Raw genomic sequence first — 25277 nt, 5'->3', positions numbered from 1 at the left:
AATAATTGCTTCATTCTGCAAATTAGCCTTTAGCACACACAATAAAACGTCTAGATAAAACACATATTTTCCATAAAATACAAAATTCAAACTAAAAATGTTTTAGTACATAGTTACATCACTAAAAATCCATAGAAATACATAAAAACACACAAGGTCCTTCAACTGACAGTTAAATGTTTTTGCCTGAGCCAGGCACGATTAATATATTTTGCAACAAAATGTGTATCGTTAATCACCACAGTAGATCGACATAGGGCAACTGCCTCTACAATATTTTGTAAAACTGAGTTTTCCTTAAGAGTGGGTAGAGATACATATTTCTCAGATTACAATAACACAAACAGAAAAAGAGAAAATGGGTAACCAACTCAGGGTTCAACCTACAGGCAGGGCATATTTCACAAATGCCAAGCCTCCGCGACCTGGAGCATGCCTATCCTGAACGCCAGATAACGTGTACGCGCAAAGGCTGGGGTTATTAAATCCAGGCATCTCTCCCCTCCTTGAACTGATTTGACTGGAAGATCATCCAAACCAAGTTTCAGATTCAAGCACACATTTATAGTGCGCTTCTAAATATCACTTTTGACAAACCCACATCTTTAAGTTGGTGTTTTTCATGCGTCCGCCATTGTAGTGAACATCCTCCCAGATAATTCAACATATCTGTATATGCTTTCTGATACTTTACAAGCTCAGAAGACCCCCACAGACTAACCCAATAAAAAACTGGTTTCCAGGTCAGCTGATAGATAATGCATCCTACCCACATTCCATCAGTAATGGGGTACTGGGAGAGCTGCTAGGTAATCTCAATAACTTTTTAAAGAATGTATTCTCAGCCACTCCCAAGTTTTGACAATTTGTGTGACCCCATAGCTTGGCTCCATAGAGTACTGCTGAAATGCTCTGGATCAAATAAAGATTAATGGCAGGTGATATTGCCTGCACTCTGTGAGAAACAAAGAATCTTTTAACTCTACCGCCATTTCTCTCTAGGATTGTCTGTGCCTTGCTAGACTGTAATGCCCAAGAACCTGCATCCACAAATCTCACTCCCAAATAGACATAGTGGCTAACCTGATCAAGGGCAGTCCCACCCACCTCCAAACAGAGCTTTGTGGCCCTGCCCTTTTTGGTCTAAATACCAACGACTATGTCTGTCTTCTATTGATGGTCAAGCCCATCTGGGAACACCCCAAAGCAAAGCGCTCCAGGCCACGATTGATCTCCACAGGGGATGTGGCCAGCAGAACCGAGTCGTCGCCAAAAAAAAAGCCAGGTACACTCCTGCCCCTCGCCACCAGTTTTGGAGGGTCCAGTTCCCCCCTGAAACATTCTGCCACCAAGTACGTGATAATCTTGTTTATGTAGAGGAAAAACAGAAGCGGGGCAAGGACACAGCCTTGCTGCACGCCTCTGTCGACTGGGAACTGTTTAGTGGTCTTGCCTGCCGGGCCCCATCTCACAACCGCCTTGCTGCTAGAATACAGCTGGGCAATCACTGACACCAATTGAACAGGGACCCCTCGGTTTAGCAAAACCTGCCATAGCTGGACCCTGGGTATACTGTCAAAAGCAGTTTTTAGGTCTATAAACACTGGATAAATGCATATTTATTTTAACACAGTGTACTTATGTACAATTGTAGACTATCGAAAGCACTGTTCAACTGTGCTCACACCTTGCTGAAACCTGGCCTGCCAGTGCGAAATGAGACCCTTACTAGCCATCCAATCCTGTAACTGTTGTAGAATCACCTTGGCAACATTTTTCCCATTTGTGTCAAGTAATGAAATGGGCCTATAATTGCTCGGGCTTTCTCTCCCACCTATTTTATAGATGGGTAGAGTCTCGGCGCAACACCATGATTCTGGGATCGTGAAAAGGGTAGCCATGACTTGAAACAATATCTGTAGGATCGGCACCTAAATATCAGGTCTGTCCTTCCAAAGGTCTGCCGGGAATATGTCCGGGCCAGGAGCCTTTTTGCCATTAGTGTTTAATAATGCCTTTTCTACATCTGCCAGACTATATGTTGACTACTAGGATTCATTAGTACTCTACCTGCCCCTTTGAATCCCACTTTGCACAAATCTTCACTAGAGGTCTCCTCTGTATATAAACCACTAAAGCGGGAGAACCATTCCTCTACAGTAATCATACAATGAAGGACATTATCATTTGTTTCCTTTCTGTCGTAGACCAAAGACCGAAAAGGCCTTACAATCCTTCTGGACTGCCGCTTCTCTAAGTTGTTCCCATTTCACCTTAATATGTCCCATCCTCCTCCTCATCTTCAGTATGCTCTTATAGTTTCTTCTCTTAGCCTGTAGGATCTCCCTATTCACTTTCCCTTCAATTACATGGTAGGATATAAGATCCTTTTTGGCAATGCTTTTTGATTTAATTGTATTCGGTGCTATTACTCGTCTTGGACTCGGGAGACTTGGTCGTTCCACCTTACATATGCTTTTCACATCTTTAAATGTCCAATACTTGGCACTAGCAGATGTTTTCGCTTCTATTTTATCCTAAGAGAAATGTGCCCTTCATTCATAGCTTATCCTGGTTAACTCCCTTTGTACTTTCCAATTATGTCTTCATGTGTCATCCTTAATCTAAGTAAAACAGATATTATTTGTTCTTCACACAAAGCTGTTTCTGCAGCATCTCCTATTCTTGCAGCCTGGTTTGTCTCTGAGGTAGTTTCAACACAATCTGACGTCCATCTTTCCATCATGGCTGCTCTATTTACGTTATAGGTTCTATTGCAGCAAGCTTCTGTATGTCTCATCTACCTTGAGTTTTTGCATATGTACATTGGTTGAGCTTCAGCTCACTCATCCTTTCAACATAGACGATTTCTTTATCTCTTCACTTGATTACTTTGCTACTTCAATTGCACCTTCATTCTTTAAAGTATCTGCATATTGTTTCTGTGCGTCTTAGTGTCTTCCCTTTATGCCATCAATTTACTCATGTCAGTTTGCACACACAGCTCTTCTACGTCCAATGGTGTATGTTAACATCCTGCCACCACTTCAGTACATGGGTACATTCGATATGGCTGTCTAAGTGCATAACAGCTCTCATATACTTGGTGCTGTAGTGGGATGACACTTGGCGTCACACACAGCACTCTTGCTGTTCTTCCAGTATGCTGGAGGTGAGGGGGCACTAGAGATGATGTCATCGACTCCTCTACAGATTCATTGTAAAAGTCCAATGGAGTAAACACTAATCTGTAAAAAAACATGGGTATGGTTTTAAGCATTAGTTATCATTTGTGGGGATTTTCCTTGTCTTGACTGGCAGAGCGGGGGCACAGAATGAAATGTGCACTTCTGCCACGCATATCCTCTCTTCCTGCCACACACATCCTCTCCATCTGCCAAAACTGAATGCATTTGGACGGGCATGTGATTTTCAAATTGGCATAAATGCATGGAATCCTATCGAATCCATTGTAAATTTCAACAAGGAACATGACTCCAGCGATGCCCAGGTTTGTGTTTAATTTATTGCACACAACAAAAATTGCGTGGATGAGATTGCATTGCATGTAAGTGCACATGTTGGCAGTCTCCTCTGTGCAATTTGCACTTACTTGATAATGGTATGCTAAGGTTAATAGGCATTTATACAGTGCCAAAACACCACCTTAGCAATTTGAACGCATAGACTTGTCCGTGTAGTGGCATCTGGGATATCCTGACCTTTGTCTGCTGGAGGAAGAAAACTAGTAAGGGGGAAGGAAGTAGAAGGGGGTTTCAGGAAATGGTTGCAATAAAACAAAAGGGAGGTATGTAGCAGAGGAAGAATATTTTGTGATCGCATATTTGCATGTCATTCCTGTTAGGTGCACTACTGTTCTGCAAATTAGAGGATGAGGATAGGTCTTATAACGTTGTGATAATTAAGTTGTTTCTACAAAGCAGATCTGGGGAATTGTAAGTTAGTACACAATGTAATGTTGGGTGTATGAGGATTGCGAACATGCCCGGCAGTCCTGGATGTTTGCTGGCTTATTTTCCTGGACATCTCTATATGTTACCCAAGTTCCAGCTCCAAAATGTTGATTCGTGGACAGCCAAGCCTGAGCCAAGTGGGCCAAGGTGAAGGAGAGAATATCTTTTAACCGATTTTGTGTTTTAAATTATTTGTAATTTGTTTGAAGTTGAATAGTTGCAGTAGGAGTTATTTGTTTTCTGGCATTCTACCTGCCACGTTATGGCTGCTTCAAAGGCTTTGACATTAAACGACATAACATAAAATAAACCAGGGTAACATAGCCTGCCAGCTCGTATAACAAAATGAACTTGTGTTCAAAAATAATAATGACCTATTTAGGGTTGAGGGAGTACATTGATCAAAGAAAAATATACAGCTTGGTACAAAGCAAAATCCCTATTCAATTGTGCAAAAAGTAAACACTTTTAAAATGATTGGGCTATCAAAACATGTCCTTTCTATGAGCAGTACCATGTCCGTGTACACATCTATTCCGTTAGAAGTGTTTTAAGAAAGCTAAGAATGGGTATTTATCCTCTTGCTGCATTTGCCAAATATAGGAATCCAGATTGCTCGGATCTCTGTCGAGCGTCCGATCGAAAGTTCTGAAACATTTTTTTATTTGTGTGCCCTGCATATGCCAGTATTCGCAATAGATACTTGCAGTGCTCCAGATGGGATTTTGCGATGGGAGTATTTTACTCCTTATTTTGAGATTTGAAGAGTAAAACTTAGTATTCACCTTTGCAAGAGAGTAAATGGTGTTGGACACCCAATACAATGTGTGCATAACGTTGAACGTTTGGAAAATACTAGAAACAGTAGTCATATTTCATGTTATCTGGCTTCAATTAATGTATTAGACTTGTGGAAAAAGCTCTCTCATGCAATAACTTGTAGGTTTGTGCTATCCAGCTGCAGCGTAATGACATTACGACACAGGACCTTTTTAAGAATGTGCTTCAGCTACAGAACTATATTCTAACTAGTTGAGTATTCATGAATAAAGTCAATTTCTCTACCAGCATCACTACTATGCCTTCCCCGCTGAGTGTTGCTGCTTCTCTGCCTAGATTTCATGGCCTCTTCCTCATGTTTTGACTCTACCCTTCCTGTTGTTACTTGTTTCCCTGTCTCCCACTTTGTTGCTCTACCTATCACTATTGCGTGTTTCCATGCTTCTTGTTGTGGTCTCTTGCTCTTTATCTTGCTCTCTATCGCTCTGCATATCCTGTCTCAGAATACTGTTATTGCTGTTTCTTTCCCCTGTCTTGCTGTATCCATTGCTGTGACTCCAGTGCCTCTCACTCATGTTAATTCCTTTGTTTTCTCTCACATTGTATTACGCTGGCTCTCCCTCCTTTCCATTACGTTCTCTGTTCTGTCTGCCCCAATTTCAGCACTTTGTTGTCCTGTGTCCCCTAGGTTCCTAATTGCTCATTCTCTCCTTTTTGTTTGGAAAAGCAATAATAAGTAATACAAGCTGAAAATGCATTTTCCATCTATAAATATAGCTCAGTTTGAAAATTAGGGGGGTGGCTCGTTTTAAATGTATGCAAACTTACTGTTGGAAGTTAGGCTGGAAATTGCACATTTAGAGTTTCCTATTAGCAGATGCTGAATTTGTTTCCATGCACATGCTTTACCTGTACTGGATGCCAAGTACGGCAGCGCTGATGAGATGTGTGAGTCCTGCATGTAGATGCACAAGTTCACTGAGCTACTGACAAGTTTGGAACTCGAAGGTGAAATTTTGATTTGTGTGGCAGGTTTACCAACCAACTGAACTAAATTCCCTGACAGCCTTAGTCAGGATAGTAACTTGTCGGAAATGCTTGTAGGGTTGGGACGATGGCAGCCCCATGAATAGCTTACCTGACATAAGTTGCTCATCCCAAGGTCCATGCCCCTTTCAATGAACTATCCCACTCATAAAGCAGGGGATTTGTCACGGTACTAGAGATTTGGCAGTGTCACACAATAGTCAGACATGGGAGAATCAGAAATTAGGAAAAGCGCAATACTGAGAGCAGGATGGCTTGAAGCCTACCAAAGCAAAGCACCTTTTGCACACTGTCCACTAGTGTGCATACTACCACCTCAGGAGAATGGAGGGGAGAGCTTAGAGATGGTTTCTCTTCAGTGCTTTAGCTACATACTGAAACTGCAAACACATGATGGTACTGCAGCATTACAATTCGACTGTTGAAAAAATCAGGTACTGTTCCAAAACAGCAGTCCTGTTAAGAAATTCTGTAATGATGCCACTAAATGTGCTTTAGCCCTGCTGTGAATAGTTAATGGTCTCATATGGCAGCTCTGCTGAGCAACTAGGGCACTGTGCAAAATATATAGCAGAGCTGTTGAGAAGTACTAGTACAGTCAACCCTACTAATGATGGGAAGTGTTGACCTGGTCTCATTTAAAAAATAATAGCTGGTCCTGATGGGGGATGCTAATGTTGCATTAAAATGAAATAAAAGTCCATGAAAGAATTGCTTGTAGATGTTCACCCTCCCTATCTGTATGAGTTATACCTGCTCAGGGGGACGTGGGGTAGTAAAAGTAACATTCAGACCACGCGTCCAGCTGTTCCCTGCTGTGACAAACTAGTGAATGTGCCCCTGCATGCATGCACCTGTGCACCGACGCACACATGCAAGCACTTGCAATATTTGAAAACTTTACCAAACATATCTACTAACTTAACATCAAAAGCTTTTTGTAATGAGAAACCTCAAGCCATTAAATGTCATTGATGTTTTTGTGATATAAAGAGAAACATCGTATGAAATGCAGATGCAAATCACTAGTAAACTTGAAGAAAATTATACTTCAGCAGAGCGGCCTCTATTAAAACCATTGAAGACAGTGGCGTTTAAACACAAAAATGCAGCCCATGCTAGAACACACTTTTACACTGCTCTGCACTAATCTTCAAAATCAGGTTCAATAAGAATGCCAGTTCTAAGGAAACTTGCTTAAGTGTCAGAGCAATTTGCAATGCACATTAGTGATGCAAAATTCTTAAATAACATTGTAACACAGAACATCAAAGCATTTGAACAAACTGCAAAACGCACACTAAATTTTTCCAAGTGTTACACTTTACAGACTCTAAAAGTATTCGCTAGATGAAATAACCAACACAGGAAAATGTTAAATAAGCAGATCATAAGTCAACCCAGTTGCATGGCAGCAGCTACCTCCAAAATGTATGGGAGTGCTGCCAAGAATAGCCTCGAAAAAGAAAGGTGCCGTATTTACAAGAATTACCTGCATAAAAAGACCAGCAACGCACCTTATCTGGAGGGTTGGATACTTGAAACCGTGGCTGAGGGCGAGTGGTTCTTGTACCTTGTCCCCTGCCCTGACGCTCTGTAAATCACTGTCCACTAGGGACAGAATAGATATAGACACTGTTTCAAATTCTATCACGCATGGCCAAGAAGGATGAGATTCCTTGATGAAGCCTCATGAAATTTGGTTTGCTTATCCATTTTCGCGCTGGTATACAGTACAAAGCATTAGTCCCTATCATAAGAATGTTTTTATACATTTAGCAGGTTCCCTTAAGTGACATCTACTGTAATTGCATTACTATTTTAACTTGATGATTTTGTTTTTTTATCTATTATGCTTGTGAGTTGCATTGTTGCATGCCTATGTCTATTGTAACTTTTTGATATTGATGGAACTACGGTGATGAATTGTTAATAGTGGTGCTATGTTTTTATGATGTTTTTATGACAATTTGTCGAAATAAAACGAAATGAAATTAACTGATTTTTGGATGATATCATGTGTTTAAAACCACATCCATTACGTCAGAACTCTCTGATAAGGCAATGATGTTACTTACGGACAGCAATATCCTATTACAGGTAGATACTGGCCTCCAGTCTTTCACCCCTTCACTTCGCACGTCACATACATCCTTGTATGTTAGGTTGCCACAGTGCTTCAGTGACTCTGCCTGACTCTACCTCCTTTGCATCTTAAGGAAGGAAAATAAATTCTCAAAGCGCCAAATGTCTATCCCCTTTTACTGTCCCTGCCAGGCGAAGACTGCCAGCCAGAAAAAAACAAGCCTCTTCAATTTTATTCACAGCACAAATGTGAAACACAGATTTGCTGACTGTGTGACTGTACAAAAGCAGCTAATCTCCACAGAGGCTCCAGCGAGAGCCATGTCAATTCTTGTTTATAAAAATAATAATAAAAAATAAACCACTTCCCTTGAATGAGTGGAATCCATCAACTTCAAACCAAGCAATAAAGAAACGTCTATAAATAATTATGATTCCACTCTAATTATCAAACCATTATTTGTTTATTGAACCCTACTCCTTTATATTGTTCACTGATGAAAGGTTCTACATGTATACCACCAAACGTACCTCAAAAACATAAGTTTTAGTGATAAAGTACTACCAACCATGAATTCAAAGAATATTGCAATTCATTGAAGCCTGATCTAAAGAGGTAAAAATGTATCTATTAATGTGCATGAATAACTAAATTTAAAAAACTGTTTATTACAAAAACATTCCTGTTATACAGTTAAAACTTATTTTTACTCCCCTAAAAAATATGCCCATTGATAATGGGAACTTACTTTTTATACTCTAAAACGTGGGAGGGTGTTTGGATGGATAGTGAGCCAGAGGAGAAAATACTAATGGGTGGTATATTGAATTCACTTTTAATTCCATTCGCATTATGCTTTTCTTTCCCATTATCCCTGCTATGGAGAATCCTCGCCAACATACTCCTTTCAGTACCTACTACTGTATGCAGGATTTTGTCCCATTCATCTGTCAGTGATTGCTCGAGTGAAAAGACGAAATAAATTGTGAAAGTGATGGAAACTTCATTTTAGAATGTTACATTTTAGGCTGTGCTCGATAGCAAGAAAAATGTCCAGGTCCTGGTGACTAATAGATATCGGGTCATAAGCATTCACTATTATGCTTAGTAGAGAATACAGTCGTAGCCCCGCAGCAGCTGTGTCCATGGCTCCGAGAAAGTCTTCGGAACAAAGGCAGATCTAAACGCAGCCATATATTCAACAAATAAATGAAGTGCGGGCTTTTCAACAATCGTGAAAATAAAGCATGCAATCTCTTTTTATTTCGTTTGTATAAAGTCATAATGAAGGTTGAGCAAATACTTTTCATTTGCAGTTTAGTGGTACCTGTGTTTCGATTTAGATGAGTACGGGCATTTATTTAATTACTAAGTAAAGGTACAAACTCCACTATTCATATTCCTATTTATATGCTCAGACCCCTCTGACTGCTGTCTTTCTAGTGTCTTGTCCTGTCCATGGTTTGTGCCGTTCTACATGATATTTCCGCATTTTAATGGCTGCAAACAAAAAGCGGAATTTGTTTCGGCCTATTTCCTGCAGCCTTTAAATGCAGAAATATTACATCTTTCATCCCCACAACCCTGTGGGAATCTGTTCCCCTGCCCACACCCCGACCCCCCCCACCCTCTCCCACTCTTGATGACTTTCTTAGCAATTAGAGGGTTTAACCCCCCAAGCCCCGCTTTCCTCCCTTCTCTTGCAAAACATTCCCTCTTAATCCCCACTGCAGACACACTGATTCACAAACAGACATGCAAACACATTCACGTTTACCCGCCCATTCCCTTCCACGCCATGCCCCTCCTTTCACCCAAACAGTCAGACACAGTCTGATGAGTATGGACAATTCGTCCCTTCTGCCCAGGGGGGAGCCCACCCCCATTGAGGCAAGGCAGTGGGCCCGTTCAGCAAGACCCTCCCCACGGGTCTGGGCAAGTGGAACTTCACTGGGACTCTCCTCTTGGGGACAAAGACTCCCATTCCTGCAAATAACTCGCTATCTAGAACACATTATCTGCCTACATGGAAGTTGCCAAGACTGTTCTTAACCCTGTTTTGGATTGACTGAATAAGGACATTTCATCAATCTTTTTGGCTTTTCAGGTAACCATGGATTCCGCCTGAACGCCATTCACAGAAGAACGACGCACCCATAGGTTTGTGATGACGTACATAAAACCACAAGGAACATTGAATGGAGGAAAGTGAATCCTACTCGGAGGCGAGCCTGGAGGGGCAGAGCCATGCTAGACCGCAGAGCCAACGGTAGCATGTAGAGTGAACAAATTGCTTGAAAGATGCTGGAAGGCTGGTGTCTTGACCGGCGAAGAAGCAAAGATCTACAAAGAGATGGAAATGATAAAGTGACTGTCATCTGGTGGCGCAACCACACGAATGCGCGGTGGGCCTGTTAACTGGCGCAAAGACCAGACTGCAGCGTAAAGAGTGGATATCCAAGCTCCTCACAAGAAGTGTTAGCTGCCAAGCAGCGGAAGGGAAGTGAAAACTCCCAAAGAAGTAATACTGTTGAGAGGGTCCAGCAGTGATATTCTAGCCTGCGAAAGTCACAAAGTTTACTGGACCTGATAAACCCGAGCAGCCAGACACCCTACTGATATCGAACTGAAGTAAGTCTATCAGAGGGCCACAGGGCTTTGGATAGACCTGAGAAATCGAGGGACATTAATAGTCGAGGCTAGAAAAGCCACAAGGGTTACGGGAGCCAGATAAACCTGAGTAGGCAGACACCCTACCGAAACTGAGCTAAAGAAAGCTTATCAGAGGGCCTTAAAGAGCCCTGAGAAATAGAGAGACATTAATAGTCAAGGCTGAAAAAGCCACAAGGGTTAAGGAAACTAAGAAAACCCGAACGGGCAAGCACCCCACTAAGACCCTGATAAAGTAAGCCTGCCAGAGGACTTTGGGGGAGTCCAAGAAACACAAAACTTAACAGAATTGAAGAGAGAGAGAGAGAGAGAGAGAGAGAGAGAGAGACCCTGGAGGGTTCCAGTCTTTAAAGTACAAAACAAGAACCTTGTCCAGTACCAAGTCGGAAATGCTGGAGCAGTATTAAGAAAACTGTTTATCCCTGGAGAAAGATAATCGTACAAAATTAGGATTTGGCATACAGAACCTGCAGAGAGGTTGTGAACTGTGTCACTGGAATTTGATGAACTTTTAAAACCCCTTGGAAAAGGAATCCAAGTGATTGGGCCAGGCAGAAGCCCAAAGATGGAGCCTATTGCTCCAGCCTACTTTATTTCGTTTTTTTGTTCTATGTGGTAGGGACTAGTTAACTAATAGGATTTGGACTAAGAACTATTTCTTTTGGACTTTGACGAACACCCTTACTTTTTTTAGTTTGTTAGGCAAGGAACTTTCCTCATAGCAAGAGGGTTCGATAGGCGTTTTCTTTTAATTTAAATAAACATCCTAAACCTGACACATTTTAGTCTGAGTCCGCCTTCTGGTTCGCCACAACAGACACGCACTCACAGAATCCCAAAACACTAACCTTAGACGCCCGCATCCCTCCTCTTCTAGCCGGTTGTGCTGTTCAGCTTCTGCATGCTAGTGTGCGGGAGGGGCATGACAGTTTGATTTAGAAAGATTGCTCGATCGGTCTTTGAGCATTCTTTCTAAATTGGTCTTTTCAAATTTCACTTTTATTCGAGCACATTTTTCACTCAGCACTGTAAGGAGCCAGGAATGAGACATGAACACAGAGCTCACAGTTTTGTCTATAAACCTTTATTCAAAATAAAAATGGATTGCAAAATTCCCTGATATGATATGGCATTTATAACATGCCTATACACAAGTGTTTCAAGGCGAGACCCCATCACCTGCTGTCCATATTCTAGAGGCTGTTTCCCTACCACAACCAAAACTAAGCCTTTGTCTGTTGTCTAGTTGTCCAAAGCAAACATGTCCTGGGTCCGGAACTGTAATCTGGCCCTCACATTCTAAAATAATACTCTATGGTGAAAAGGATAATGTCTTTGGCTTTGAAAGTGCACAAATATTAATAAAGTAAAGGCGTAACTCTAGCACATAAGTTCCCAATGATGGAGTTCACAGTTTCAGGGGATTGCTCCCTTCCCCATGTTTTCTCTTCACAATACTTTAGACTCCTAAGAGTATACGTCTTCCTTGGAATTCTGTGGTCAACAAAAAAAAACAACTGGTACAGGTAGCAAACCTTCAAGTTGTAAGCTACTAGCCAGCCATAAAAAGTGACTAGCCACTTCAGTTCTACACATACACACAGCACACCATTTCTTACTAGCCAAGAGTCAAATATCATTAGCCAATGGCTAGTGATGAGTGCTAATTCTGCACACTGAACTGGTATATTAAACAAGTAGGCTGTAAGTTCCAATTTCAGAGGATACCTAGTGTAACCCCCAGCCAGGTTTCTTCTCCTCTTTAATGATACATTTTCTCACAGTCTTGGGTTTGCCTTGTGTCTTCTCCTACCAGAACTTCCTCATGTAAGTTGCTTTACACTCTTGCCAACTTGACTTTGCCTGGCATACCCTTCTGCCAGGGCTTTCTCATGTACTTTACTTATTACACGTGCAAACGTAACTTGACTTGCTTTATACACTTCTAAAATTGTCTGTGCCTGGCATACTCTCCTGCCAGGGCTTTTCATATGATTTGCTTTGCACAATTGTAAACTTTACTTTGCCTGGTATACTCTCCTGCCAAGACTTTGTACATTTGCAAATTGGTATATTTCTCGCATTCATTCTATTAATCTCTTTCTGATAATATCGGGTCTCGTGTTCCCTTTCATTTGTTCTAGTTTCCTTCATCCTTCTTTGGCAGTGTTGCCAAAGCACCCCGGTGTCCCAGTTTCCTACTGCAGGATTAACCGGCTTCTCGTAGCTTTCTACGGTTCCTCTGAGGTGAACTGGAAGTGGCGTGTGTCCCGTCTCCACCTTGCAGGCTCGCCTGCTTGGTCTGGCAGCTTCCACAACATTTACAGCACCCACTTGCCTCCTGAGCCGCTCTTCATCTTTAGGCAGCTTCAGGCTGCTCCCAGGTTCTTGTGTCCGCAAGGAGGTCTTTTCTCTCCTTCCTCCCATAGTCTTCACACTGCAAACTGGCTTCCACAGTCCTCAGTCTTCAGCCTTCTACCTGAGCCGGCTGGCTCCACAGATTTCTTTGCTTGGCGGTCGCTCGGTCAACACTGAGAGGGCAAAACTTCCCCAAGCAGCGTCTCTCCCATGTCCGCTGTTTAGTGTTTTTAAATGTCCCCGCACCTGTTATGCGCTCGCAACCATTAGAGCGCATCTTGTGCTGCTCACCTTTGAGGATCCTCAGTCAATTCCGCTTTCATGTCGCAGTACTTTCATATGCATGGAAATGGTAATCAGTTCTTGGTGATTTTTGTATAGAACACAGCAATGTATTCTCAGTAGCTTCCATGGGTTGTTGAAGGGAGCATTGACAATATGCCATTAAGGCATGGGGAATGCAAGGGGTATCCCTAAAAGGAAAAGGGGGATACCATGTCTCATCCAAAGTCATTTCACTGCTCTGAAGGTCATCATCCTCCATGTGGTCCTCCCTCATATAGCCGCCCCAGGGTCAGGATCATGTAGTGGCTGCCGTCCCCTGGCCACATGGGGAGAGGTTACCGCAGGGAAAGGAGTGATGACATAATCAGATTTAACACAGCCCATATGTGCCATGCGGTCCTCAGAATATACATGCCGGTCAGTGGTTCAATCCCTCTCCTGCTACTGCAGCACACCCGATTCGGGATTGCACACAGTTGGCTGGCTCATCGGTTAGACCCATGTACTCCCACCACAAAATAATATCCAAACATCCAGGCTTGCCACCCATTTTTTCCTGTGCCTTCTCAACACCCCCATCGAGCAAGATATTGTCCTACGTGCCTTCAAAACTGCTAGTTTTAAACATCTCCTTAAACAAAAACTCCAAAGCTACCCAGCCAACTACCACTGTATCGCCAACACACCTAACAGTAAAATCCTCTTATTCATATACCAGAAACTACTGGAATCCATTAATACCAGCAATGTCCTCCATGGATCCCAACAGGGATTCAGGCCATTGAGAGAAACATAATTCACACACTGCTCGGTCAGGGACATGCTAAATTATAATGAGGACAACAATCACCATTGCACTAATCCTACTGCACATCTTGAAAGCTTTTGGCACCATAAGTCGAAAGATCGTTATGAAGAGATTAGAGGTTATCAGAATAAGGGGAATCCCCCTATGCTGGATTGCATCCTTCCCCACTGGGAAAACACGAACAATGGCCATGGCCTTTCCAGATCAACCAATTCCCCCACCCCCTGCAATCTGACATGCAGAATAATGCAACATATACATATGAAATCTACGTAAGCAACTCACAAATTGTCTACAAACTCACCAATCACTAACAGTAGACTAACTGACCTCAACGCCTTCCTTATACTGGTAGAATCTTAAATGCACGCCAACAGAGTTAAGCTGAACCTATCCAAAATGGAACTGCCGATCAGCAGTGCAACACCATCAAATGGCTCAGCAATTCCAAGGCCGGGAAGTAATGAGACCCTGCCCGCTCCATATACCAAAGGTGAAAAAAATGGGGTCTCAAAACATACTAGAACACAGGAACAGGAATTTCCAACATGAATCGTTCAACAACACCACAAGTTTTAGCATTTGCTTTTCCTGCTATATCACCAACAATAACCCCCCTCCTACCTTATAGAGCCATTTGCAGTGGGACAACAAAAATGGCTGGCTGACTCTATAGAAGATCATATTATTATCTTTATTATTGTTATATGGATTCCTCCTGCATAGTTCATTAACCATTTTTGAAATGTATTTGAGGAAATTGCAAAGCAAAATATGATGGCGTTTAATAAAGGTATCATGGCTTCACTATTGCTTGCTGAAGGTTTTTATTTTTGTGAAGAACTATTGTAAATGTGATGAGTCAGCTAGAATTACACTGCCTTTCTGTTCAGATCTGTAAATTCAACTACAAATAGTGAAGTTCCTGTTTTCATTGATTAATGTTTGTCTAATCTGATGTTTTTAGACCAGCTTTAATGTTCTTTTGTTTTCATGCTGTTAGGTTAAAGAAATCACCCGGGATATTAAGCAGTTGGATCATGCCAAGCGTCACCTAACCACCTCCATCACCACGCTAAATCACCTTCACATGTTAGCAGGGGGAGTCGACTCACTGGAGTAAGTTTTTTTCCATTTCTACGATGACTGTTTTCCTCGCACCTTACAGTAAGGGCTGCACTTGTCTTGCTTAGAAATGTTAAAAGCTCATGTGATTTGGTAGTACATGACACTTAAAATGGAGACCAGTCTCAAGAGGCGCCTATAGGGAGTTTTGATCTTTTTTTTTAGAACATTGTGCATACTCCCATTAACTCAGGGTCTTGTGTGGGAGAGCGGTTGTTAACCCGAACAACGCATTTTCTTTTTCTAAAAATGTTTAATGCACGTTGCTGGGAGACATTGTTGAGGATTTGCTTTAAAAAAGATTTATTTTGATTTGTTAAAAGAATTTGTTGAGTAGAATTAATTTCTAAGAGATGTTCACCATAACACTGCCATTGGCTGTGGAATAAAATGGTTTCACAATTAGGGCACGTTGGTAAGATGTGATCAAACCATAAAATGCCAATGTTCACAAACTCTTCAATGTTATTTGCAAACCTCCTGGACCCAATTGTGAATTTACAATAACATACAATATATTGAGAGGAGTGTGACTACTAACATTTCACCATAGTTTTGTTTTTAGGCTTTGTACCCACATCATTATATTAATCATACATACCTCTTATTGCTGGAAGGCACCTTTTGTATTCAATTATTCTCTGTTGATTTATTGTTCTGTTCTTCCTGTACCACCGAACAATGTGGTGGGTCCTTGTGGCTTTTAGGCCTTACCCAGACCTCTGACCTTGTCATGAGCTTTAATAGCCACTTGATTGACTAATGATCTGCTGACACCATTCCCCCCAAAAGATTTTCTATGAAAAACATTCTAGAAAAATTAGTTTGTATATACCAGTAATTGGGAATATTGTGTATCGAACCTGTTTTCGTCCATCATGCACATCTTTTGTTTATTAGAGCCATGGTTTTACAAAAGCCTAAAAGGAACCGGTCGGTGACCTGGTTGATGTATTGGGCGTCACATGTATTTTTCTCCTTCCTAACAACCAAACTATAGTACTTCCTGTACAAACAATTCCATACACAAGAGCACCTGACTGTTCTAAAACAGCTGAAACCTTGGATTTTTAATTAACTTTATCATGCCATCAACCCCTTAACCCACTAAACTATTAACCTACTCGACTCTACTTCGCTCAAATAAATGTAACTGCTTTTTAACCATAAGTACCACCTATATATGCATCCTTCTGACAAACCCATCAGAAACAGATGTGACAAACTGAATCAAATGGCTGTTACTGCAAACATCAGATAAACCGCCTATTCACTCCATTTAAAGGTGACTACTCCTTCGCTCACTGAGGTTGCCCAATATTGAACGTACCTTTTGCTTGTATCGCTGTTTTTCTTACTCCTCACAGCCGACTCCCTGCTAAAATGACCTTGCACTCTATTTGAGCATCCTCACAGACCACAAACCATTCAGGAGATCTGACTAAGCTCTACTCTTTAGTTCTCTCTCTCTCTCTCTCTCTCTCTCTCTCTCTCTCTCTCTCTCTCTCTCTCTCTCTCTCTCTCTCTCTCTCTCTCTCTCTCTCTTCCCCCCCCCCCCCCACATCACTGAGTAATGTTACCCAAAACACATTTTGCCACTCAGATCTTCGACTGTTCCCTATGGATGATCCATTGCTAAGGGTCTATCCAAACCCATAAAGAGTATACAGGCCCACAGGAACCAGGTGCTTCCGACCTTCACCCATCAACTCCACAGATTTTGCATCTGCTTTTCCCACTATCCCGATAACAACCGCTTCCTCCCACTTTCTTTGTAGAGCCATGCACAGCGAGGCCAACAAATAATAGCAGAATTGCTCAATACAAGACCACTTTACTTACCATCGGTGGTCGATCACAAGTGCCTGCTGATGTGCCTTGGTGCTATTGAAGAATTCATGTTTTTACACTTTTTTGAATTAGTGGCAGGCTTTGAGCATATCTTCTGACAACCTGGCCTGCCGCCTGCTCCAAAGGCAATACAGGCTCTCCATCCGCTCAAAGAAGGTGTATATCCAAGCCCGCCTCTCTGGGGCCACTAATAATACTGCTGAATTGTTCAAAATCTGCAAGTCCTACTGAAGTCTCCACTTCTCCTCTGCCATCTCTGACCCTCTGCAGTCTACCTTCATAACCAAAACTCAGGACATCTTGTCCTTACTCTCCTCTACACCCCTCCCTTCTCCCTCTCCCGCTCTCAGGCCTCCCTTGGCCCCCCTCTCCTAGTCCCTCCTACTCTCTTCTTTCTCGCCCATTTCACCGGATGAGGTCTCTAGACAAGACCGCTCTATGAAAGTCTCTTCCAAACCGGTGGTCCCCTGTTCCTCCAGAACTATCAAGGACAACATTGTCTCCCTTGCTCCAGCCTTGGATGATTTCTGCAATCACTCCTTTGCCACTGCTCCTTCCTGCCACTCCTCAAGCACTCCCTTGTTCACTCTCTCCTCAAAAAGCCTTCAGCCGACCCCCTCCTGTCCGGGTATCTACCATCCTATCTCCATTACCGCCCTCCTGGGCAAACCTTTGGAGAAGACAATCATCTCCCAGCTGATCCAACACACTGAATCTGTTGGTTGTTTCCATGACCAACCAGCCAGAGGCACGGAAACTGCACCCCTGAACACCCGTGAAGACTTGCTCTCAAATCTTGATTCCAACTCTCCCTCCGTTCTCATCCTTCGTGACCTTTCTTCTGCTTTTGATATGGCCAATCATGGCACCCTTATAAACCGGCTCTGTGACAAACTTGGCCTCACAGACCTGGCACTGGACTGGTTGACCTCCTTCCTCTTTGACTGACCATGGCAGGTTCAATTGGGCCCTTTTCTCTCATCCATCACTCTCTCCACCTGCGGCATCCGGAGGGGCTCTATCCTCTCACCCTGACTCTTCAACATCTACATTGCCATTTGAGCCCATTTCATCTCCGCCTTCTCTACTCACTACCACGGTTATGTGGATGACACGCAGTCCTCTTCCTTTCTCATTCCAAACTGTCTGAGTGGTATTCAGACATGTGTGCTGCTAACCATCTCTGCCTTAATGCCAGTAAGACTGAGATCCTTCTCATTGGGACCCCAGCTCCCACCTACTTTCTGGCCACCCACCATGGGCCGCTCTCACCCCCCTGTGAGGCATAAAAACTTTGGTGTCATCTTTAACTCTTCTCTCTCCTTCTCTCCTCACATCGCAGACCTTGCCAAGAAGGCCCACTTACAGCTGCAACTCCTCAGAAGAATTCTTCCTTTCCTCACCTTCCCGCAGAAACTCAATGTCTCCAGAGTTCTGGTCCTCTCTAGGCTGGACTATTGCAACAGCCTCGTGCGCAATCTGCCCAAATCCTCCCTTCGCCCCCTTCAATTAATCCAGAATAGGACTGCAAGACTTATGCTTGGTCTCAAGCTCAGGGACCGCATCTCTCCAGCCCTAAAATATCTCCACTGGCTCCCGGTTGGTGCAAGGATAAAGTTCAAGACCCTCTGCATTATCCACAAGGCTTCTGGGGCCTGGAACCCTGCTACATCCAACTCTCTCTCTCTAAATAGCTCCCCCCTAGAGCCCTTTGGTATTCTAGCCCCAACTCTCTGCAGATCAGACGCCTTTCCAAGCAGAGAGTGGGGGTAGATCTCTTTTCGCAGGTGCCTCCCTCTGGAATAGCCTCCCTGCCCCACTCAGAAATGAGCTAGATCTCCTTAAGTTCCAGAAGCTTCTCAAGACCCTCCTTTTCTCTTCCTTCTTCTTCCCTCTTTCCTTCCTCTGCTAATGTCCCCCTCTGCCTCATTTTAACTGGCTGCTGGTTCCTTCCGATTCAGTCTTCAGTCTACCCCAGAACTTGGTCTCCCCTTATCCTGCACTTGTCCTACTGGTCTCCCTTCCCCTGCACTTACCTCTTGCCTGGCTGGGCCTGCACCCCTGAGCCCATCCAGCCCTGTTCCTCGCACTTAGTGCAGGGGAAAGAAGATCCGCATGCTATCTGCATTCCCCTGGCACTGTCCATCTGGCCTCCCCTTAGCACTCCTAACCCACGGGCTTCCCCGCTCCCCTAACGCCCGCAATTGGCCGCTCGCCACCCCAGCCTGCCCTTCCTTTTCTTCCTTAGCATTAGCGCTTTCCTCTCTGACCGGCACTCGGCCCCCCTCCCCTGCCCTCTCCCCTGCACTTCTTGTTACTGCACTTGCACAATCTGAATGACACAAAGCCTACTAGAACCGTTTTTTGTTTTTCTTCATCCCTGTTCGCCTAATCTCCCGCCCCCGCCCCCGCGTTGTCTTGTGGCACCATGAAACAGCACTTGCTGTATAGGCACATTATAAATACCCAATAAATAAATAATCCCAGCAATGCTACATTTCATCGTTTCTCCTGTACCACTTACCCACTTTCCATCCCATGCACATTTTTTCTTCTTTATTGACTATGTATAATTATGATAATTTTTCTTTCTATCCTTTCATCGACTGCCGCAACACCACGCCGAAGAAAGAGAAGGAATACTGCCATCAGAGACCATCGTGACGGACCATACGGCCTTGGAAGGCCGCCCCGGTCCGCGGCCCAGATAGAAGGGAAAGAGGGGGGAGGCCATTGTTAGCCATTTTAGAATGCATATTCTCCCCTTCCTGCACTTTGTTCGCCCGGCTGCCATCTCCTTTGTCCAGAATTATGGAAAACACACCATTTAAGTTTTGCTCTAAGTGTAACCGTAAATTCCCCTGGGTGGACAAACATTTAGTTTGCAACTTGTGTCTCCCGAGAGACCATGTCGAAACTTCTTGTCCAGCGTGCAGGCTCTTCAAGCCTAAGACGTTGAAGGACCGTTCCACTAAGCGCTGGGCCCACTACGCCAGGCAACTCGAGCCATGGAGGTAGAGGGAGCTTTCAGCAATGGCAGCGACGCCGTACCTTCGGACGGTGAGGGCACCGGAGTAACTTCAGTTACTCGAGCGCAAGCCCCCACGCATAGGACAGGCTGGCGGCCATGTTGTGGGGATGACACCCGGCGGCGGCAGCGCTACAAAAACACACACCACAAAACACATAAGCCACAGTCGACATTCTACAGATGAGTCGAATACTCGAAAATGTTGGACACCCTGTGAACGGTCCACTGAGTCCCGGTCCTCTGGGCAATCTCGTTAAAGATCGCCACACGACAGGGCTAAGACGTCGAAAGACGGCAAGGGTGTTGCATGGAAAACCCCTTTCCAAAGGTCCTTCGCCCGTGGACGAAGCCTCGGCCCCCACACTTGAAGTTCGACGTTCTTCATCTGGTAAGACGTCAGGCACCAAAAGGTCTGTTACACACTTCTCTAGGCCCCAGGGTGGGGAAAAACACCATAAAAAATCCTCTAAGAGTCCTACTAGGGACAGGTCTTCACAAAAGGGAATTTTCTCCTCTCCAAGCCCATAGAGAAACCTAAGGACTCTAGGCCAAAGCTTATACCTCCTACTAATGAAAATATGGGTATTCCCCACATTGTAATCCCAAATTCAAAGGCATGGTCTTGGCAAGATATCGATAGTTATGCGAAGAATTATCTTTATGGCGAATTTCTTTGAGAAAAATCCAGATTACCTTCAAAGTTTTCAATCCACTCCTCCCACCTCAGCCCCTTCTGGCTCTCAACCCTCTGCCTCTCTACCCCCTGCTAAGAGGGCTCGCTTTGATGTCCCAGCATAGGGCAGAATTCTAGATCTATATGACACGGAAATAGATCCAGAAGACCAGGATGATCTTTCATTTGTGGAAACATCTGACCCTCAACTTATTGATGAGGACACAGACAAACTTTATGATGGGGATGATGAGGACCCAGACGCAGACCAGGAGGTGAACATGTATTCCATAGATTCTCCCATTAATCCGGACCCTCCAGTGGTAGGTTCCTCTGTAGACAATCAACCCCTCCTCAACGAAGTCTTAGCCAAAGCGGCGGAACACTTCCGTATTGACACACAGGAGGTACAGGAAGACCGAGATTTTGCTGAACAATTGTTGGGAGACCATAAGACAGTAGGGCAGTTTATCCCACTGCTAAAGTCTGTGCAACGTAGAATTCAACCTTCTTTGGAGGCATCTAATCTCACAGAGGCAGTTAACCTGCGTGTGGAAAAACTGTTCAGGCCTGCACCTTCAGACCCCTTATACATAAGAGGCCAGTTAAAACCAGACTCTTTGGTTGTTACCACCACAAGAAAAAGAGCAGACACACCCCTTGCTTTCTACGAGGCTCCACCGGATAAGGAGAACAAGAAGATATATGCAATAGGCATAAAGGTCGCCTCTTCTGCAGCCTACCAAACAAATATTGCTAACAATGCTACACTTCTGGCAAGTTACAACTGCCATAATTGGGAGGAAGTTTCCGTGTTACTCTCATCCGCACCTGAGCCACTTAAAAATATTGGCCAGATGCAGAGAGAGAAAAGAACACAATCTTTTACATTTACTTTGCAGTAATTACAATGTGTTTTTACGGAGGTGTTCCAATATTCCACATTGCATGTATGTTGGTAATATGGCACACGGAAACAATAGGAGACTGAATTAGGCCACAGAAAGGTAGCATTAGTTATTCTTAGGTTAACGGGCCAGATGCGAGCTGACATGGACACGGTCAGGTGATGACGCGAACGTGACTACGCGATGACGCGAACGAGATCACGTGACCGTGTAAACGCGATCATGTGACTTTAAAGGCAGTCGCAGGATATACTCAGGAGTGTATACCGGCGGTTTATTTGATTCCAAGGACCACGTCCACTCTGCACTGTGGCATTTAAGCTGGGGATTCGACTCACGCTGAGTAAGTTCCGGGTTAATTTTATTTCTTAATCAGCCTTATTTTCTGACAACCTGAAGCGACTTAGACTTATGATACTAATTGAAAGTCTTATAATTTTCACAGAGGGTAATCTATTGTGAATCTGTATGGATTAGGAAGTTATGAGATGGGTGACACCCGAATCGCAATGGCATTTGACTTGACTTTCATAACGGCTTAAGAGTTCAAGGTAAATATGAACCTTATTAACCTTGACAAACAACTGATATTTGCAGCCAACTGGCGGTAGCATATCACACCATGGCTTAATTTGTTCCAGATAGATTTTTGGGGAAGCAACACATTTCGGGAGAGGACTGAATACCTCTGGCTCGCACCAGGTGCTTTTGTTGTGTGGTCGACCATATATGAATCAGGCAGTATTGCCTAGCTGGAATACGGAAAATACTTGTAAGACATTTTATGACTTTGTTTAGTATACAAACACATTAGCTCTGGCATGCATGAAGTTTGTGAATAGGAACGAACTACAGTGTATGGATTAGGGAATGCACGCTTGGAGGTGGAATGTGATGCACCATGTACTTACAGATACTGCTTTGGGGATGGCTACCACTGGGTTTTGGTGAGAGGCACCTAAGGGGGCTGGAGCGCATTCAGGTGATACCGCACCTGATCACAAGATTTACCTAGACTTTTAAGAAGCTAAATGGCAATACAATGTACTGATTTTGTTGTCTTTTTTTCTTTTTTTTCCCTTTTTTCTTTTTTCTTCCTTCCCTGCTTTTTGACATATGCATTGAATTGCAAATTGCAAATTGAACATTGAAATGCACAATGGGGGATAAACATTGGAAATGACTGTTTACCTGGCGTTGATCATTGTCATGACATGATCTTCATTTTCAATATGTCGTTAAAAAATTTCGATTATGTACGCTGCATACGTGGGATCATCATTGACCTTAACTAACCATGGTCTAACATGCATTCCTCCCCTATGTAAGTTTCTTTCCCGAGAGTCCTCCCCCTGCCTCTACATTTTGTTTCCCTTTGAATACGGGATTTCCTGCTTTGTGAATGTATGGGACACTACAATCTTTGTTATTCAGAAATTGATTGTATTTCTCGCGTTATATAGGCCCAGCCTTGAAAAGGACCCAAGTGGGTTGAAACACGTATTGGCTTCTTAATGGGGTTTTAAATGGGCAAAAAATACGACCCTTATATGTGTAATTAAACAAGTCACTCAACAGGGGCATCTTATATCTTTTGTTGGTATTTCATTTACACTAAGAACAAGATTATTCAGCCAACTGGGTTGCATTTGATACTGTCTCATATATCAAAGTACTGACCGCGCACACTCCTTACAAAACATCTCTTGTTTTCAATCTCGTGCAGGTTGGGATTCTCCTGCAGTTGTACGGAGGTGCGGCAAACAATCGCCCCAAGCTTAATCTATCCTTTGTATTTTGTTATTCCATCGCACCCATTACCTGGTAAATACCACTCGATACTCACACATTTAAATCTCAGCTAGCTCAGGTGGCAGCAGACGGAAGAGCTGTGTCTACTTGTCTCCTCAAGTCAAATTTCGACGCGGCTGTCACTGCAGGGAGAGTCGTCGCGGAGGGCACTATTATAAAGAGGCACGCATGGCTTCGCCAGTCAGGCACACTTTTACCATCAAAAGATTGAGGGGAACTGTTTACTGGCCGCGAGTTTCATCCCCCCTGAACAACCTGCGGAGGCTCCTTAACATGGGAAACTCGTGGCCCTAATACTAAACCTTAGAGGACAAACGAAGAACACCTCTGGTATAAAACCCACACAGACATAAACCAATAATAACTGTATAGTGACACCATTCACTTATGTATTCAAAAATGTTTTTTTCTTTATTAAGATCATAAATGTTAAAGTATTCAATAACTTTCAATAAAACAACATACAAGCAGGGTACTATTGGCATGCAATTAACAATTCCATAAAACATTCAAAGTGCTAAAATTGCTCTCTTACACACCACTCATCACTCATTCGCTACGATACCCATACTCCAATCACCATTCACTGGAATAAATATACTAGTCGAATATAACCATACAGAGTGCCCTCCATAGTCTGAGGTACGCTCTCAAAAATCCTTATAGCTCAAGGTCCTTTTGGTAATTTAATAAACTACTCAACAAAGTTGCCTTAAACACTATGGCAACAGTAATTCCCAACATGTTTCGTTCTACAATATACAATTACAATCCTTTTAGAACTTCTTTAGGGGAGAAAACACACCGGACATGTACAATTTTGACGTGGTGAGAGTGTTCTTCCATAGTCTGTGGTAACTATAATGAATAATATTATCCACGGCGTGGTAGGCGCGTCTTCTTGGTAAGACAGCCTTCTGTGCTCGCAACCTTCACGTACAGCTGGAAACAACACAGCCTCAACTAGGTGTGGCTTGCGAGAACCTCCCGTGGGTGTCTTGCTTGGCACCGAGTCTTCAATTATATGGCGCTGTCCATTGACATCTGTGCTCCTGACGGACGTCCCCGAGGTGCGGTTCAATCTGCTTGTCTGGGAACATTGGAAAAAGGGCTCCGAGTTCGCCTGCTCTGCTTCCACCGATCAATTAGTGATGTGGCTTTCACCTGAAACACAAGCCACCCTAATAAATATGCCAGTGGAACTTGATGTGCTGTGGAAGATGCACTTAAGACAGCAAAGGATGAGTAGGTCAGCTCACAAAGAAGCCCACGGGCAAAGAGGTAAAAGTAATTTTTGCCGCTTTCGAGGCCAAAATTCCCAGAGGGGATCAGGATACAACCAAGGCCAAGGTTCCTATGGCAACAACCAAGGACAAGCCTTTAAGGGCTATCCACGAGGACAACGTAGAGGACCTGGTAATCGGGGTAGGGGCCCAGCTCGAGGTGGCACCCCACCTCAGAGCAAGTGGCATTCTGCTCCAGGTACCCTCCCATGCATCTCCAGTAGGGGGACGCATTTCCAACTTCACCCACCCATGGGAGGGTATCACCTCGGACAGATGGGTGCTGTCCACGGTAGCAGGGGGCTACTGCATAGAACTACTTCAACGTCCTTGCGACCACCCCCAGAGACAAAAGGTCCACTCAGAGGAACATTAGCGGATCCTTCTAGAAGAAATAACAGTGCTTCTACTAAAGGACGCCATAGAAGTGGTCCCAGCCAACCAGGTAAACGGGGGTATTTATTCAACTTACTTCCTTGTGCCAAAAAAGATCTATGCTCCCAGTATTAGACTTGCGGCCTGCCAACAAGTATGTCAAGCCACAAAAGTTGCATGACTACACTACAAGAGGTGATCCCGCTTATAA

General features: G+C 43.6%; 1 protein-coding gene across 1 annotated transcript in view; it reads left to right on the top strand.

The window, feature by feature from the left end:
* Positions 1 to 25277, top strand: part of VPS53 (VPS53 subunit of GARP complex) — a 1349775-nt gene that overhangs the window by 361998 nt on the left and 962500 nt on the right. The window contains exon 6 of the mRNA XM_069615168.1: positions 15012 to 15127. Within this exon, the coding sequence (XP_069471269.1) occupies positions 15012 to 15127 (116 nt within the window). The remainder of the gene's footprint in view (positions 1 to 15011; positions 15128 to 25277) is intronic.

The sequence above is a fragment of the Ambystoma mexicanum genome, chromosome 9 (assembly GCF_040938575.1).
Source record: "Ambystoma mexicanum isolate Mex_15411 chromosome 9, UKY_AmexF1_1, whole genome shotgun sequence".
NCBI classification, from domain to species: domain Eukaryota; kingdom Metazoa; phylum Chordata; class Amphibia; order Caudata; family Ambystomatidae; genus Ambystoma; species Ambystoma mexicanum.
This window is presented reverse-complemented; position numbering and strand designations above follow the sequence as displayed.